Raw genomic sequence first — 14,059 nt, forward strand, 5'->3', positions numbered from 1 at the left:
CCAAGACAGCTGTGGATAAACACAAAGTTACCCAAATATTATCAAAATAGTTCCCTAACAAAAAAGCAGCCCTATTGGCTTTGGAAATATTTATTTTACATAAATAAGTTTGCATTTGGTAATATATCTAATAATAATAAGGACAACAGAAAGAGAATAGAATAACAAGGCAACTCATATATCATGTATCCAAGAAAATACAAAAAAATATATAATCAACATACCCTGTGGAAGACAGCATCACTTCCTTGGCATTCTGTTATGAGAAGCAGCACGTCCTGTCAGTTCCATGTGACAATTATGGTTCCTGTTTACTTCCATGGACAAGATATATTACGCTAATTTAATTTCTATGAACATTTCAGCCACTGAGCCCTTCGTCTGTGTCAATAAACAGCCTTCTCTCGTTCTCGCTCCTGTTTCCGTCACGTGAGACTCTCGCCTCCAATCAGAGGCCAGCATCTTGCACGGCTCGAACATTCAAACAGAATCAACGCTGGCAGGAAGCAGACGCTGCGGCTCGTGGGTCAGCGCAGTGAGACCCGAGGGCAAGGATCGCAGCGCCTGGGGTCCCCGCTGCAATGGAGAGCCGTATCGTTACACCGGGACCCTACCGGGCGACAAAGTTGGTAGGTGATTGTCCTGTTTACTCGTTAGAGGCCAAGGTGTCACAGGGACTCGAAAAGCTCGGGTAAATAGTAATAACGTAGTGAGAGCGAACTACTCACCGGTCCCGACCCTTACAGTCATACCGTGTGTCCCTTGAGTTGAAGCCCCCTAGGCGTACTGTGTCCCTTATTGGCACCAATGCTCACCCTTCAAACCAACTATATAGCCTACTAGAGTGTCTAGTAAAGGGGAACCCAGCTTTTTACCGACCCACGCTTGTTGCATTCGCGCAGGCCACGGGTTTTTTCCTTGCTTGGAGTACCACCTCCCCATGTCAGTCCAGCACTCTAAACTCACCATGTTTAATGTCGACTTTCTCAGACCTCGTTTGTCGGGTCATAGAGAGGGGGTCTTCCGCCTGACTGTGAAGGGTTTGGTAGGCGTTCTGTTCTAAGTGAATATCAGTTTAATTGTTCTGAAACATTACGAGTTTGTCTTAGAATAACGCAGATGAGGTTGTAATAACATTATCAGAAAATAGACACACCCTTCCTTCTTCAGCACACGTGGCAAGAGACTATGAATACTTTGTACGTGCCTCGTTTGCCTAATGGCTTTTCAACAAGGAGCTTGACAGTGCATAGTTGCCAAGTTTTCATTTGGCTTCCCTGTGACAGTTCCATATTCATAGGGTCCTTGGGTATGATATTTCAATGCCTTATGTCTCTCCAGTCTTTCCCTCTACATGATCCTCAGAACCCGCAATACACTTTATTTTATGTACCCGAGACTGTGTTTTCAATCGTCCCCTGCATGTCAAAATAGTTTTGAATCAAATTAAAGATGAATTTTCTAAGATGTCCATGTTCTATAGCGAAGTGTTTCTAAAGAGAATGATTTGGATCAAGTTAATATTTTGTAAGTCTTGTAAGACATTGTTTTTTCATTTGGGGTGGGGTTGGGGGATGACCCTTCTCAAGCAACAACCACAATGCCTGTCCAGGTGAATCACAAAAAGTCACTAAACTGACCTGTTCTTAACGCTCTGGTAGCTTGACACAAAAGCAGTCAGGCTTGACTTGGGGGCAATGTTTAAACTAGTTATGCAGCACTGGTACAGTACTACAGTGAAAAAACAAATTCCGAACCAGTTTAGTAAAATATAGAAAATGTTAATGCATAAAATAACACAAAAACAAATAACATCCAATCTGTAGAACTATAGTTACGAATTTTTTATTGTTTTCCTGAAACATAGTGCCCAACAGATAAAATTGCCAACTGCTGGTCACGTGAGCTAGTGCAAAGTCAAGAGTTAAGGCTGACAGCAGCGGATCGCTACACAGTGGTTTGGAGCCGGTCGAGGCTAAAACTTAGACGAAATTTGAAGAAAAAGTTGCTGAGAAGGTAAAGTTCAGTGGGGTAAGGCAGACTGTGTTATCCGGGGAGGAGATTCCCCTGGGTGAGGTGGCAGTTAAGAATTGCACATTCTGACTTTGACAATTTTTTTGTAAGTCAAAAATCTCTAATGGGACGGAGCTGTAGCTGAGGAGGGGAAAGGCCCGCTGAACAAAAGTATCTGCTGCGGAGAAGAAAGTAGTGAGAGGAACTGCAAAGTCATGCCCGACCGTTGATGCACAAAGGGCGGTTCAGCGAGCATGTAGTTCATGAACTACTGTCAGTTCTCAGGCTCTGTTTTGGTGGAAGATTTTCAAAGTCCCAAGTTAAAGTTTTTGACCTTGTGGACCACTGGAAGGACATGACTCACTTCAAGCACGGCTCAGGTGCATGTTTTAAGTTTGTTGGAGCTTGTCATGTCCCTCTAGCTCAGAACAGGTGGCCACCCAACTACCCCAGGTCACTGTGGTTGTTCTGGGATCAGGTAGCAGGGTAGTCCTCAGAAGGTACAAGGTAGTTTTCAAGCATCAGAGCAGTCCTCTGAGGGTACAAGGCAGGTTTCAAGCTGAAGGACAGTCCCTGAATAGCAGCTGGACAGTCCTCTGAAGGTACAAAGATGGCCTCAAGCAACAGGGCAGTCCTCTGAATTATAAAGCAGTCCTTCTGGGGGTCCTCCACAGATCCACGAGTGACCTGGAAAGTTGGTCTGAGAGCTCAATATTTTTACCTGGTGCCAGTCTTTGAAAGTCAGAGAAACTTCTAGATTTGCTCCCCACATCTGGTTCTGGAAATTTCCTTTGTCACTTGCATAGGCTCTTTACCATTAAAGATGATTTTAAAATACAAATCCCTTTGAGACCAAACATGACCTTTCCACTTGTTCCTATCAGAAGTCAGGACTTACTAAATGCAATAAGGTAACCTAATGTTATCCTATTGGAGAGGTAATCCTTGAAGCAGGGAAAACAAATGTGAGCTTTACACTAGTAGAACATGTAAAACCTAAAAGTACATGTCCAACATCTTAAATACACTGCACCCTGCCCTATGGGCTGTTTAGGATTTACCTTAGAGGTGACTTATATGTATTAAAAAGGAAAGTTTAGGCTTGGCAAAAGGTTTATTTTGCCAAGTGCGCTCTACAAATCAATATCACATAATATGTAGAATTGGCTGTTTTAAACCACACAGGCTGCAGTGGCAGGTCTGGGTCGTGTTTTGGGTGGCACAATAAGTGCTGTTGATTCACTAGTATCCTTTAATTTACAGGCACTGGGTGCATGTTGTACCACCTTACTAGGGACTCTGAAGTAAATTAAATATGCCAATCTGGTGATTTACTATCTTTTAAGGAGTTAATACAAACAGTTTAGCACTGGTTAAGAGTGGTAAATGGTACAGCGTCCTACAGCCAACAAAAATACACTTCAGGAAACAGCAGGTGATAAGGCAAAAAGTTTGGTGAAAGACCACACCATAGACTGTCATGTCTAATACTTATTGAATGTGCATTTTGAGCAGCTTCTGTTAGCACCAACATAGCCCTGTTTGCATGGCCTTAATTGGCAGGTGCTGTTGCAGTTAAGGAAGCATTTGATTGTAAAGTTTTTTGAATATATAGCCAAAGCCTTTGGCTCCCTCCTTGCAGATGGAGGAGTTATGACACATGCAGAAACAAATAGCTATATCAGAAACAAAACTGGTGGTTTCTTCCATTCCTAAATGTTTACGTGCATTTTTTTTCCAAATTAGGTTACGCTTCTATTCTAAATGCTACTTCTGTCTTCTTTAGGTGTTTGTTAGTCATTGGTCAGTAAATAACAGCGTTTTATCAATTGGTAATTTCTGTACTTGTTTTTTTAAATCTCAAAAGATTTTACAAATCTGTAGTAACGTGTCACAACATATTCACCGGTATAAAGGACCATATCAGAATGTTAACAAATTTCTTCATATAATAGACATTCTGTTTCCAGATAGCTATGTATAACATGTCATTAGTTATATTGTTGGAGATTAAGCATGTAGTGGAGTCTCATTGAATTCTGACATACACCAACCACAAATAGAACAAGCATTTACAATGCATCGGGTCTCGCGTTTGCTCATGTTAGAGCTGATCGCGTTGTAAACTCCTAACCTGACTTTTCACCTATCAGGCAAAAGTGCATTTATGTACATAACCCGAAAAAGTGAAATCAAGTAGGTAAAGCGCTCGACTTTTGCCAAGCGAGATCGGGCTCGTAAATTAGAGAAAAAGAAGTCCACGAGCCTGATGGAAAACAGCGAGCCTCGCATGTTTTCTATACTTGGTCGCTGCGCTGGAGGAGGGCTAGCCACCGGAAAAGGCATGCCATATGCGTGCCTTCGACTAATGAAAGCAAGCAGATTTTATTAGGGAAGCCCACCAACCAATAAAAAACACTGATGTGAAGTTGACAGGGCTCTGAGCCCTTTTATAAATACAAAAGAGTCTCGCTGCGAAACGCATGCGTGAGCGCATGCAACGCAGGCTCGACCCTAAAAAAGAAACTCTTAAGAAGGGAGGGCTTAAATCTGAAGCACAGCCTTTTGGAGAAAGGAAGGAGGGAGCGAATACTATTACAGGGCAAATGTACATTAATTACATTCCATTTCCCATGGTGACATTGCCTTGAACAGCCCATATATTATTTATCAGCATTATTTCCATTTTACATTTTCTTCAACCATCTAGTATTAGTGTCATCCTTGGGTTTCTGCGTGGCTCACATAACACCTGTGGATTGTTTCCTAAGATCTCTGTATTATTCTCTCTGTGACTACTTACAAGTCAACAAAGGACATATGTCTAAGCCTTTGGTATCCATTCTGTATCTTGTGATAGAACTGTCCGGTAACAGACCGGGGCCTCTTTTAGTGTGTCTGATTTGATACTCATCAGGTGTATACTGAAGAAGGGGAAAAAATGATGTATTATCATATGGGTTGTACAGTCATTCCATGTCTGTACATTTCAAGGAAGACTGACATCTCATCTTCCATACGATCCTCTCGTAAGATGCTATTTAATACATTTCCATAATCTACTCTCCATGCAGGTATAATATGGGGGAGCACCAGTGTCTCAAGTTCCTCATTTCTGATGAGGCTAGTGCTGTTCATAGCCATCCTCTGAGATGAGAGGATATCTGAAGTAAGTCAGTTGTATCATGTAGTAGAGCTAATTGGTTGGAAGTCCTAAAATGGTGGTCAGTGTTTTATTATAAATATCCTGCTAAGCTTGGGTAGCTGCACAGGATGTGTAACCGGTCACAATCTGGCTGTCTACAAATCCAACATTTGGAGCCCTATGAGAGACCTAATGTTGCTGATTTCTGCTGTGCCATCAGTGGTATCTGGTGTTGAACTTGATGTTTCAGGGTTTCAATACTATGCTTTATGCTAGAGAAGATTAGATCAGTTTAGTTTGTTAGCTTAATCTACAGTCTGATGGTTTTGTGATGGTACCTCTTTTATATGAAAAATGTGGTTACTTCATCAGTTTTTAAATCAAGAAGTGTCTCTCTGCTACAATTTTGCCTGTTACTAATTCACCCTGGGGAAGTTTTTCTCTACTCTTGAATGTAAATTAAGTAAAGGAATTCAACCGGTATGTTATTGATATAACTGGTATTGCTGATATGAAATGTGTTAACCATTTATTTAATTCTTGTAGCTTGCTTTCCGGTCATTGGCGTATCAACAAGTTATCATTGACCGCTCTTCCCCAATGCTTAACTTTTCGTATAGAAGACATCACTGTAAATCATTTCAGTATGACCCATGAACAGGTTAACACGGTGCACATATCTGGCTATTTTTTCTAGCTCTAGATATGTCATAATGAAAAATTAAAACTGACATGCAGCATTTCGAAGATCCTATTTGAGTCAGTATGGTGGTATGAAGTTCTTTACTGCTTGTAAGCCCTGTTCAAGTTTGATGGAAATAAAATAAAATAACTGTATCCAATGTCACCAGTAAGTAATCATCTGGCCACTCAATATTTTGAGGTTTAGGCAAACTGTCTTTGGTGTCTTGAAGGTGCAGTGGCAGAAAATCAAGCAGGTGTTTTTAAAGCACACTACTCACTCGTACGGTCTCAAAGCGCTGAGGTGTGTCCCCAGAGATCAGTTGAAGAGCCAGTTCTTGAGGTCCTTCCTGAAGTGAGGCAGCAATAGCTACTGTCTGAGATGAAGAGGTAAGGTGTTCCAACCTTTAGCACCCAGGTATGTGAAAGATCTTCCCCCAGCCAAGGACTTCTTTGTGCGGGGTATATTGGGGAGTGTCCGCCGGGACGAGCGGAGAGGTCTGGAAGGGGGTGTACCAGGTGATGTGGTTACTGAAATAGCTGTGTCCGCGGTCGTGGAGTGCTCTGTAGGCGTGCACAAGGAGTTTGAAGTTAATCCTCTTCTCAATGGTGAACCAGTGGAGGCTTTTCAGGTGTCCTATGATGTGCTCTCAACAGGGAATGTTTAGGCCACGTCTAATGGTGGTGTTCTGAATCTGTTGCAGCTTGCTTAGGTTCTTTTTGGTGGTTCCAGCATAGAGGGCGTTGCTGTAATCAAGTCTACTTGTGATTAGTGTGTGTGTGTCATCGTTTTTCGGAAGTCGGTTGGTATCGATCTGAAGATCTTCCGTAGGAATCGGAGGGTGTGGAAACAGGTGGCGGCAACAGAGTTGACCTGTCTGGTCATGGTGAGCGTTGTGTCTAGGATGACATTGAGGTTTCGTGCAAGGTCTGGGGTGGGCCTGCCAAGTGTTATGGGCCACCAGGAGTCTTCCCATGATGAGGATCTTGGTTTTGTTGGTGTTTAGCTTAAGGCAGCTTTCCCTCATCCAGGTGGCGACTGCTTCCATCCAGTTCCTGAAATTCTTCTTGGCTGTTGAGGGGTTCTCGGTCAGGGAGATGATCAGCTGGGTGTCATCTGCTTAGGAGACTATGTTCATTCCGTAGTTCCTGATGATGGGGGTGAGTGGGGTCATGTAGATGTTGAACAGCGTGGGGCTCAACGATGTTTCTTGGAGTACTCCACAGCTGATGTCTGCAGGTTCTGACAGGTGTGGCGGGAGTCTGACTTTGTGTTCTGCATGTCAGGAAGGAGTGTGTACAACAAAGGGCCTTGCTGTGTGAAGTCTAGCGCGTAGGGTGAGGTGGGATACTGTATTGAAGGAGGCTGAAAGATCCAGAAGGATGTGGGCTGCTGTATGGCCGCAGTCAAGGAGGGAGCAGATGTCATATGTGGCAGCGAGCGGGGCAGTTTCCATGCTTGGAGGTAATTATCAACACATTCAGTATATCTTGATACAAAAGGGCTCAATCCCTGAAATGATGAGGCACTCTGGAGTAGGGGAGTCTTTTTCGTGTAACCTTCGGTAGGAGGTAGAGCTCTGAAATGGCTGGGTTTGTTTTGAAGTGGTATTATTATTTTTTTTCTTTTTTACTTGTCAATATCTCATTTAGTTTTAAATTTAGTCATTGAGATGTTTGGGTTTTTACTACAGTCGTCATTGAAATATATTGGTTTTAATCTTCAGACTCCTTTTATAGCAAGTTCTGTATTGGGCTTAAGTTTCTTCAGCACTTGATACAACTCTGCATTTCAGGTTGTTTTTAGGGCTTTATAGAAAATTTCAATGGGCATAAAGAAAGAGTGGTTTTGAGTTGGTGTTGTTTGAGTAATAGTTTATTCACAACTCAGAAGTTAGATTTTAAACAGTGAACATTGTTGAGGTATATGTCAATGACCGCAGAGTAAATACATCTTCAGAATGGTGACTAGCTACATTCTTGTAAAGTGAGAATTGCATAGCTCTAAATGGGCTTTGTCTTTGTGAGAGAAGTCTGTAATTTAAGCTTCCTTTGGAATCAAAATGTCAATTTCTGGTTCCCCTATGGCCCATATAGTGGATGGTTAAAAGGAGATACCACTCTAAAAGTTTAATTAACACATGAGATTGGAAAGCCTGTTGACATCACTCCATGAGGGCTTAAAGTCTTGTCATCTTGTGATGTTTTCCTTCATTTCTGTTTATATTCAGAGATTTTTTTTTTATAACCTATTTTATTATATTACACAAACATCAGAACAGTCAAGCGACTTGTGTTATAGAGAACTTGTAGTGTTATCAGTCATGTAGACCCAAACCATAAAATTCCCACCATTTGCACAAATCTTCCCATGCTTCTGTTAACATCCCCGGCTGTATAAATGGTCTTTTCTTATTGAGTGCACCAGTCATCTCCCGTCAAGCAACCAATGAGGGAGGGGGTCCTGAAATTCCACCGCTGATGGCAATGTCCCTCCTAGTGACTAGTGGGGCATATTGCAGCGTTGCTTCTCTTCCTCCCCGCCCCCCAACAAGGCCTCTAGCAAGCGCAGAAGGGCAACTCTTGGGTAGAGAAATAAGAGCTGGTGAAGGGCAGACGAGAGTTCATACTCTATCCTCTGCCATTACAGGGTCTAAGAAATATCTAAGGAGAGGTGAGCTGCAAGAGCGTGCTCTAGTTGTAGGTACTTGTGAAATTGGGTATCAGTCTTGATACTACTTTAGTAGAGGTGGAAACTTCTGAAAGTGGGCCCCAGACCAGACATTCCGAGCTGGGTGATTTCTCTCCTGTCCCATTTTGTGAACTCATCCAGGCCTGCGGTGTGATGTAGCAATGTGTCCAACCAGAGAGTAATCATGCGTGCCAGTCTACGGTCTCAGCCTGGATGAGGTGTGAAGTGGCCTGGCTCAACACAGATGTGCCTGAGGAAGGAGATCTCCCCTCAGCAGATGGGGAAGCAGGGAGGGGAGGAGGGCTGCCAAACTGGTCTTCAAAGGCAGGAAAATACATTTGGACCATCCCAGCAACACCCCACATCCTGCAAACACAGATAATTAGGTGCCCCCTTTATTAGATTAGGAGAGGGCACGAGAGGGGTGTATTTAAGATTTTTAGCCACACCAGTGGGTGGGCTCAGCCAGATGTAACCTCCAAAAATCACTTTCAACCATGATGGATTTTTGAGGAATGTTGCTCCCTGGGATTGATTTTTGCCACACTTCCCAGGAAATGGTCATCACAGGGGGGAAGGACGCTGCCCCTGATTGGAGAAGCAGGACACCCCCCACCCCCTGTTTTTCAAGGATAAAACTGGCAGACCTGCACCCACACCTCAGATTCCAACAAGGAAGAACTACAGAAGGACTGCCCTGCTGGACCCCTGGCCTGCACCTCAACACTGCACTCTGGAGGGCTGCACACTTGGGCTTCACCACAAGAAGGACTTTTCCTGGCTTCAACTGGTTTAAGGAGGGACTCCCTGTTTGCTACAGGTGAAAACTTGCTAACCAGAGACTCCTGAAGAAACCAACCAGCTGACCACTGTCCAGTTGCCAAAAAGGAGTTTGCGCCAGGTGCATTCTGGGAGTTGTAGTCCCCACCCTCAAGGAGCATCTCAGAGCTTCTGGAACCTTGGGGTGAGCTGTGGACCTCAAAAGACCTTTAAAGGAACATCTGGAAGAAGATCCAGAAGTTTGCAGAACTTTTGAAAAAAATAAAGCTGCATAAAGGGACCAACCCGCCACAGCAACTCTAGCCGGCTTGCCTCAACCACGACCCTGCCTGACTTGCAGGTTCATTCCGGTGAAGAAAATCTCCAAAAAAGTGTCTAAGTCCGAAAGTAGGAAGTTGACCGGGACCTCCCCGGCAGTGTATCCGAAGAGGGCTTCAAGGACATCGGATCAAGATTCAGGTTTGCCCTGGTCGAAAGATTTTCACCTCGAAAAAACGACTGTGCAAAGGTAAAAAATCTCCAAGGGCTCCCGCGACGCGTATCTGAGGAAGAGTTCTAGAAGGTCAGATTGGACTGGTGACTTGGTCCTGCTGAAGAAAATCTCCAGAAAAATAACTAAGTCCTAAGGTAAACTTTAGACCGAGGCGTCCCGCGGGCCATTAAGTAAACTAAAGCATAACCTTGAAATTTTATATACTCCTGATTTGATCAAAGAAGACTTGTTTTGTTCTCCTGGTTTCAAAGTCTACCCGCTGCCATTGTAACTTTTTTGTTTCTAAACTGATGCTATCATGGAATTGCTAATGCCAGTTGTGAGACTTGTTGTGGCTTTGAGGATCTTAAGACAGTCTGAAGTTAGTGGGCACCAGTTGTGTCATATTACTTCCAGACTGTGGACCTCAAAACTGGGATCTAAATAGCACTTTTATTACTGTCTCGGGATAGTGAGGAAGAGCAGGCTAAGTATTAGTCATGGACATGATTTGGGCTAGAAACTCAGCAATGCAGCAAACACATCTTTTTTGCATCGAAAAGAAAAAAACTTTAAAGCGCACAAAACAAGATACTGGGCATAATATTCCAAATGTGTACATGATTGCAGGTGGAAATATTCGTTTGGGCTTACTTTAAAGGTCCTCAAACTACAAGTGGCACACAAGGAACAGTCACATTCACCTCAAACTATATGCAGTAATAGCCAGGCCTTGGTCAAGGATATCACAATATAATATATCAGAATATAAGTCTTGCAAAAACAATACATTTTTCACCAATGGGAACATTTCAAATTGGTACCAAAAACATGCACTCATTTTGTCTTTCATTAATAACATTCTACTCCTATGGACTTCCATTATATCTACCAATGGTAAGCCGTGCTAACTTCATTGAGTCTTATTTCAATTATTATACCACGTTAACTAGCGACCTCCAAGGAGCCAAAGTGCATCACTGCACTCTAGAGTGCCACAGCATAAGGCCCAACTCCGGGGTGCTTGAAAAATCTGAAGGATATGTTTTGCCAGGGTCACAATTTATAGGAGTAGCACACAAAGGACAAGAAATCAAAAGTGGGGAACCAAAAGAGGCTGGATCCCACCGTCTACAGACACAGCATATCAGTTAGAAAACTACCCTCACTCCCTAATAGTGACATGCTTTATCATAGGGCGATGCTGACACATTCCCACACTAGCCAACGCAGGAATGGAGCAAAAGGGAAGGGGAACAAACATTTATAGAGCCAGGAGCCCAGCTGTGCCAAATAACGAAACATTATGAGGCTTTTTGGGGATCTGCACTCCTACTGGCTGCCCACCAAATTTAAGCAACCTCTTTTTGTGATGCCTTGCTCTTCGTGGACAGGGCAACACAAAATGCATATTAACAAACGTTGAACAGGGGTTTACAAGGTGTTTATCTGCCCAAGGACTTGTCCTATTCTGTCTTTGATGTATCTGCCAGTACATCTTGTTTTCAGTTGTGCTTTTATTTTTAAAGCTTCCAGAGACCAGGCTCCCGTGTCGTGCTCTTGACCTCCATGGCACTGTGTAAATTCTGGGCTGGCTTCTTACAACTTTCTGGTGTATCCCTGTGAGACCACATTGATGGAGCCAACTTATTTTCTTCTTCTCTTGCACAAGGGAGCCACGGTGTTTCCTGCTTTGTCAGGTGCTGCCTTTCTAAGAGAAGGAGGCAGGTGTGCATGGTATGCTGCAGTCCGGGGGAGCACCCACTCTGGGCCCCCAGGTCAGAACCAGGGGCTTCAGAAGCCTGGACTTTATGCGGAGTGGCTACATTACCTCTAATAGGGGCGTAAATGAATTTCAGTGGTGTGATGGTGCCCAAAACTCTCCTGGGGAGTCCAAGTGGCTAAAGACTTCCTCTGGTAAGTCTAATATACCACTTACGATAAAAAGACATGTGGCGGTACCCCTTACCTTCTGTCCAATGCAGATCACAAAGTGCTTCACAAAGCAGGTTAACATTTTAAAATACCTTTCCTGCTTTTAGTGGCTTTCTGCCTTTTAAGATTTTTGGTTGTTTCTTTGATTGTTTTTCTGAAGCATTTGGGAACTATTGGACCTTCTAAAAGCAGTGGACTGCCATGCCACTCTTCAGTGACCCAGAACTCTTGGTCACTAGCAGGGGGCCTCTGTGCCAACACAAGCCTTGGGTACCCCTTTCTAAGGCATTTCCAGCTAGTGTCTGTCACTAAATTTCAAAGCATCCTCCAGGGGTGTGGAATTACATTAGCCCTACGCCCAGGACATATTGTTTGGGGGTAGGGAGAACAAGTTTTCATGTTTATTTTGTCCTTTGGAATAAGTAGGCCCAACTCCCTTCAGCACAAACCCTTTACATGCCAGTATACAGGGAAGGAAACTGTCTGCAGGTGAGGTAATGTGTTTAATGCAAAAACCTTTATTATTAGGGTGAGTGCTCTAAATCAACATTGTAAGATCACACTGCACTACTGACAGTGGTTACAGTAAAACAAATTGTGTACACGTGCTTGAAAGTTTAACAATATGAACTATCAGATTCCCAGAATGCTCTCTGATTAGACGCAAATGTTTGCAGAAGCTTGAAAGCAAGATTGATGGTTCTTTGGGTAAAAAACGTTTTCTTAACTTGCTGTGAAAGTTTTTAGGTACTATTTCTTCGAAGAATTATTTGCTAAAATGTGTTGGTACATGCTAGTATTATAAACAAATATTCATAATGGAAAATCAGCGTAACCATTTTCAACACGATATTGGGAAACATGAAAACAAACAAGCACTGACCAAGCCAACTGATTTGACATTGGTGGTCAGTCTTTTTGTTTTGTCAATACATGTTTTGTCTTTACATGACTTTTGTAATACTATCATTTTGGGAGCTGCCAGGCCCTCACCACTGTAACAAACATTGTCAAAAAGCACACAAAAAAATGCTGGTTTTAAAAAGCACACATTGCCACAGTAGTCCTGACACTGAACAAAACTACTTTGTGTGCCAATATGCTCCTTTTGGAAGAGCAGAAAGCTGTCACTCACAGTAAAGCCAACCTGTAGATGGATAGGGAGCAAAATAGAATTTTGATAAAAACAAAATGTCTTGGTTAATGGTTGACCTTTATAAGGGCCCCAATTCTTAAATAAAGTCACAAAAGTGCACCCAAGGTGTATGTCTATGGTTTTCATGAATTTACAGAGGTAGACCAGGAATTCGTAATTCTCAAAACTATTAGTGAACTGTATTTTAGCACAAGCAAATGAGCCTGTGTAGAGTTGCTCATGTGAAAATCTGTTGAACGTTTACAAGTTCACTTTCCCTCCAACTACTTTTATCTCAACTCTGGAAGAACTTCTGCCCTTGTCAGGAGTACATTTCCAACCTTTCACAGTATGGGAAAAGATTAGAGAATAGCTGGTGAAAATCCTTAAAACATGCAAGTTAGTAGGCTGCACAGACTCAAAGGCATTCCAGCCCTGGAACTATTGCTTACTGCTTCCTCCTGCCTCAGTATGTAGATCTGCAGAAAGGTGGCAAAATAACAAAATCTGCTATAGCAGTGCTTGAAATTGCTAGTATTCAAGCCGACTATAGTATTAGCCCTGACATAATCAGAGAGGCTATTGCATAGCTCTTACATAATGAGATTGCTGCCATAATATGTTGCTGCACTACATGGCACCAAAGGGACAATTAGATTTTTTTACAGGACATGTCGATTTATGAAGCAACCTGTCCCCTGGACAAGTAGACATTTTGTTAAATTCCACACCCCTGTCCCTCGCCACCTTTTTTGTTGTCCTCCAGAGGTGGTAGTAGTAATTTATTGGCACAAGTTCTGGCAACATATTCCACTAGAGTCTAAGGCTATAAGTCCAGACTGTTCCTCCCCTATAGACAGGGTATCGTCGGCAAACTGGTTAGTCACGTTCCTCTTCGAGATTCCAGTCTCCTCAGTCGTTACCCTTGTAGGAAAGTGCCCACTTTCTTGGCATGGGTCCCCCCTTTTTCTGCCTGTTGTCAGTGTATTTTGACTGTGTTCACTGGGATCCTGCTAACCAGGACCCTAGTGATTATGCGCTCTCCTCCAAATGTGGTTGCTACTAGCCTTTTCTTCCCACAATTGGCATACTGGTGCCCCCATATAAGTCCCTAGTATATGGTACCTAGGAACCCAGGGCATTGGTGTTCCAGGGGATCCCTATGGGCTGCAGCAGTTATTCTGCCACCCATAGGGGCCCCATGCA

The 14,059-nt window shown here is 43.1% G+C and overlaps 1 protein-coding gene across 2 annotated transcripts in view; it reads left to right on the top strand.

The window, feature by feature from the left end:
• The first annotated feature begins 383 nt into the window (after nt 1-383).
• The window catches only part of DEPDC1 (DEP domain containing 1), a 219,415-nt gene continuing 205,739 nt past the window's right edge, over nt 384-14,059 (top strand). Inside the window, exon 1 of one of the 2 annotated variants that reach the window (XM_069232451.1) lies at nt 384-629. In XM_069232451.1, coding sequence (XP_069088552.1) covers nt 582-629 — 48 coding nt within the window. In that variant the 5' untranslated portion in view covers nt 384-581. The remainder of the gene's footprint in view (nt 630-14,059) is intronic. The other variant, XM_069232452.1, reaches the window with a different exon arrangement.

This window comes from Pleurodeles waltl, chromosome 4_2 (assembly GCF_031143425.1).
Source record: "Pleurodeles waltl isolate 20211129_DDA chromosome 4_2, aPleWal1.hap1.20221129, whole genome shotgun sequence".
In the NCBI taxonomy this organism is placed as follows: domain Eukaryota; kingdom Metazoa; phylum Chordata; class Amphibia; order Caudata; family Salamandridae; genus Pleurodeles; species Pleurodeles waltl.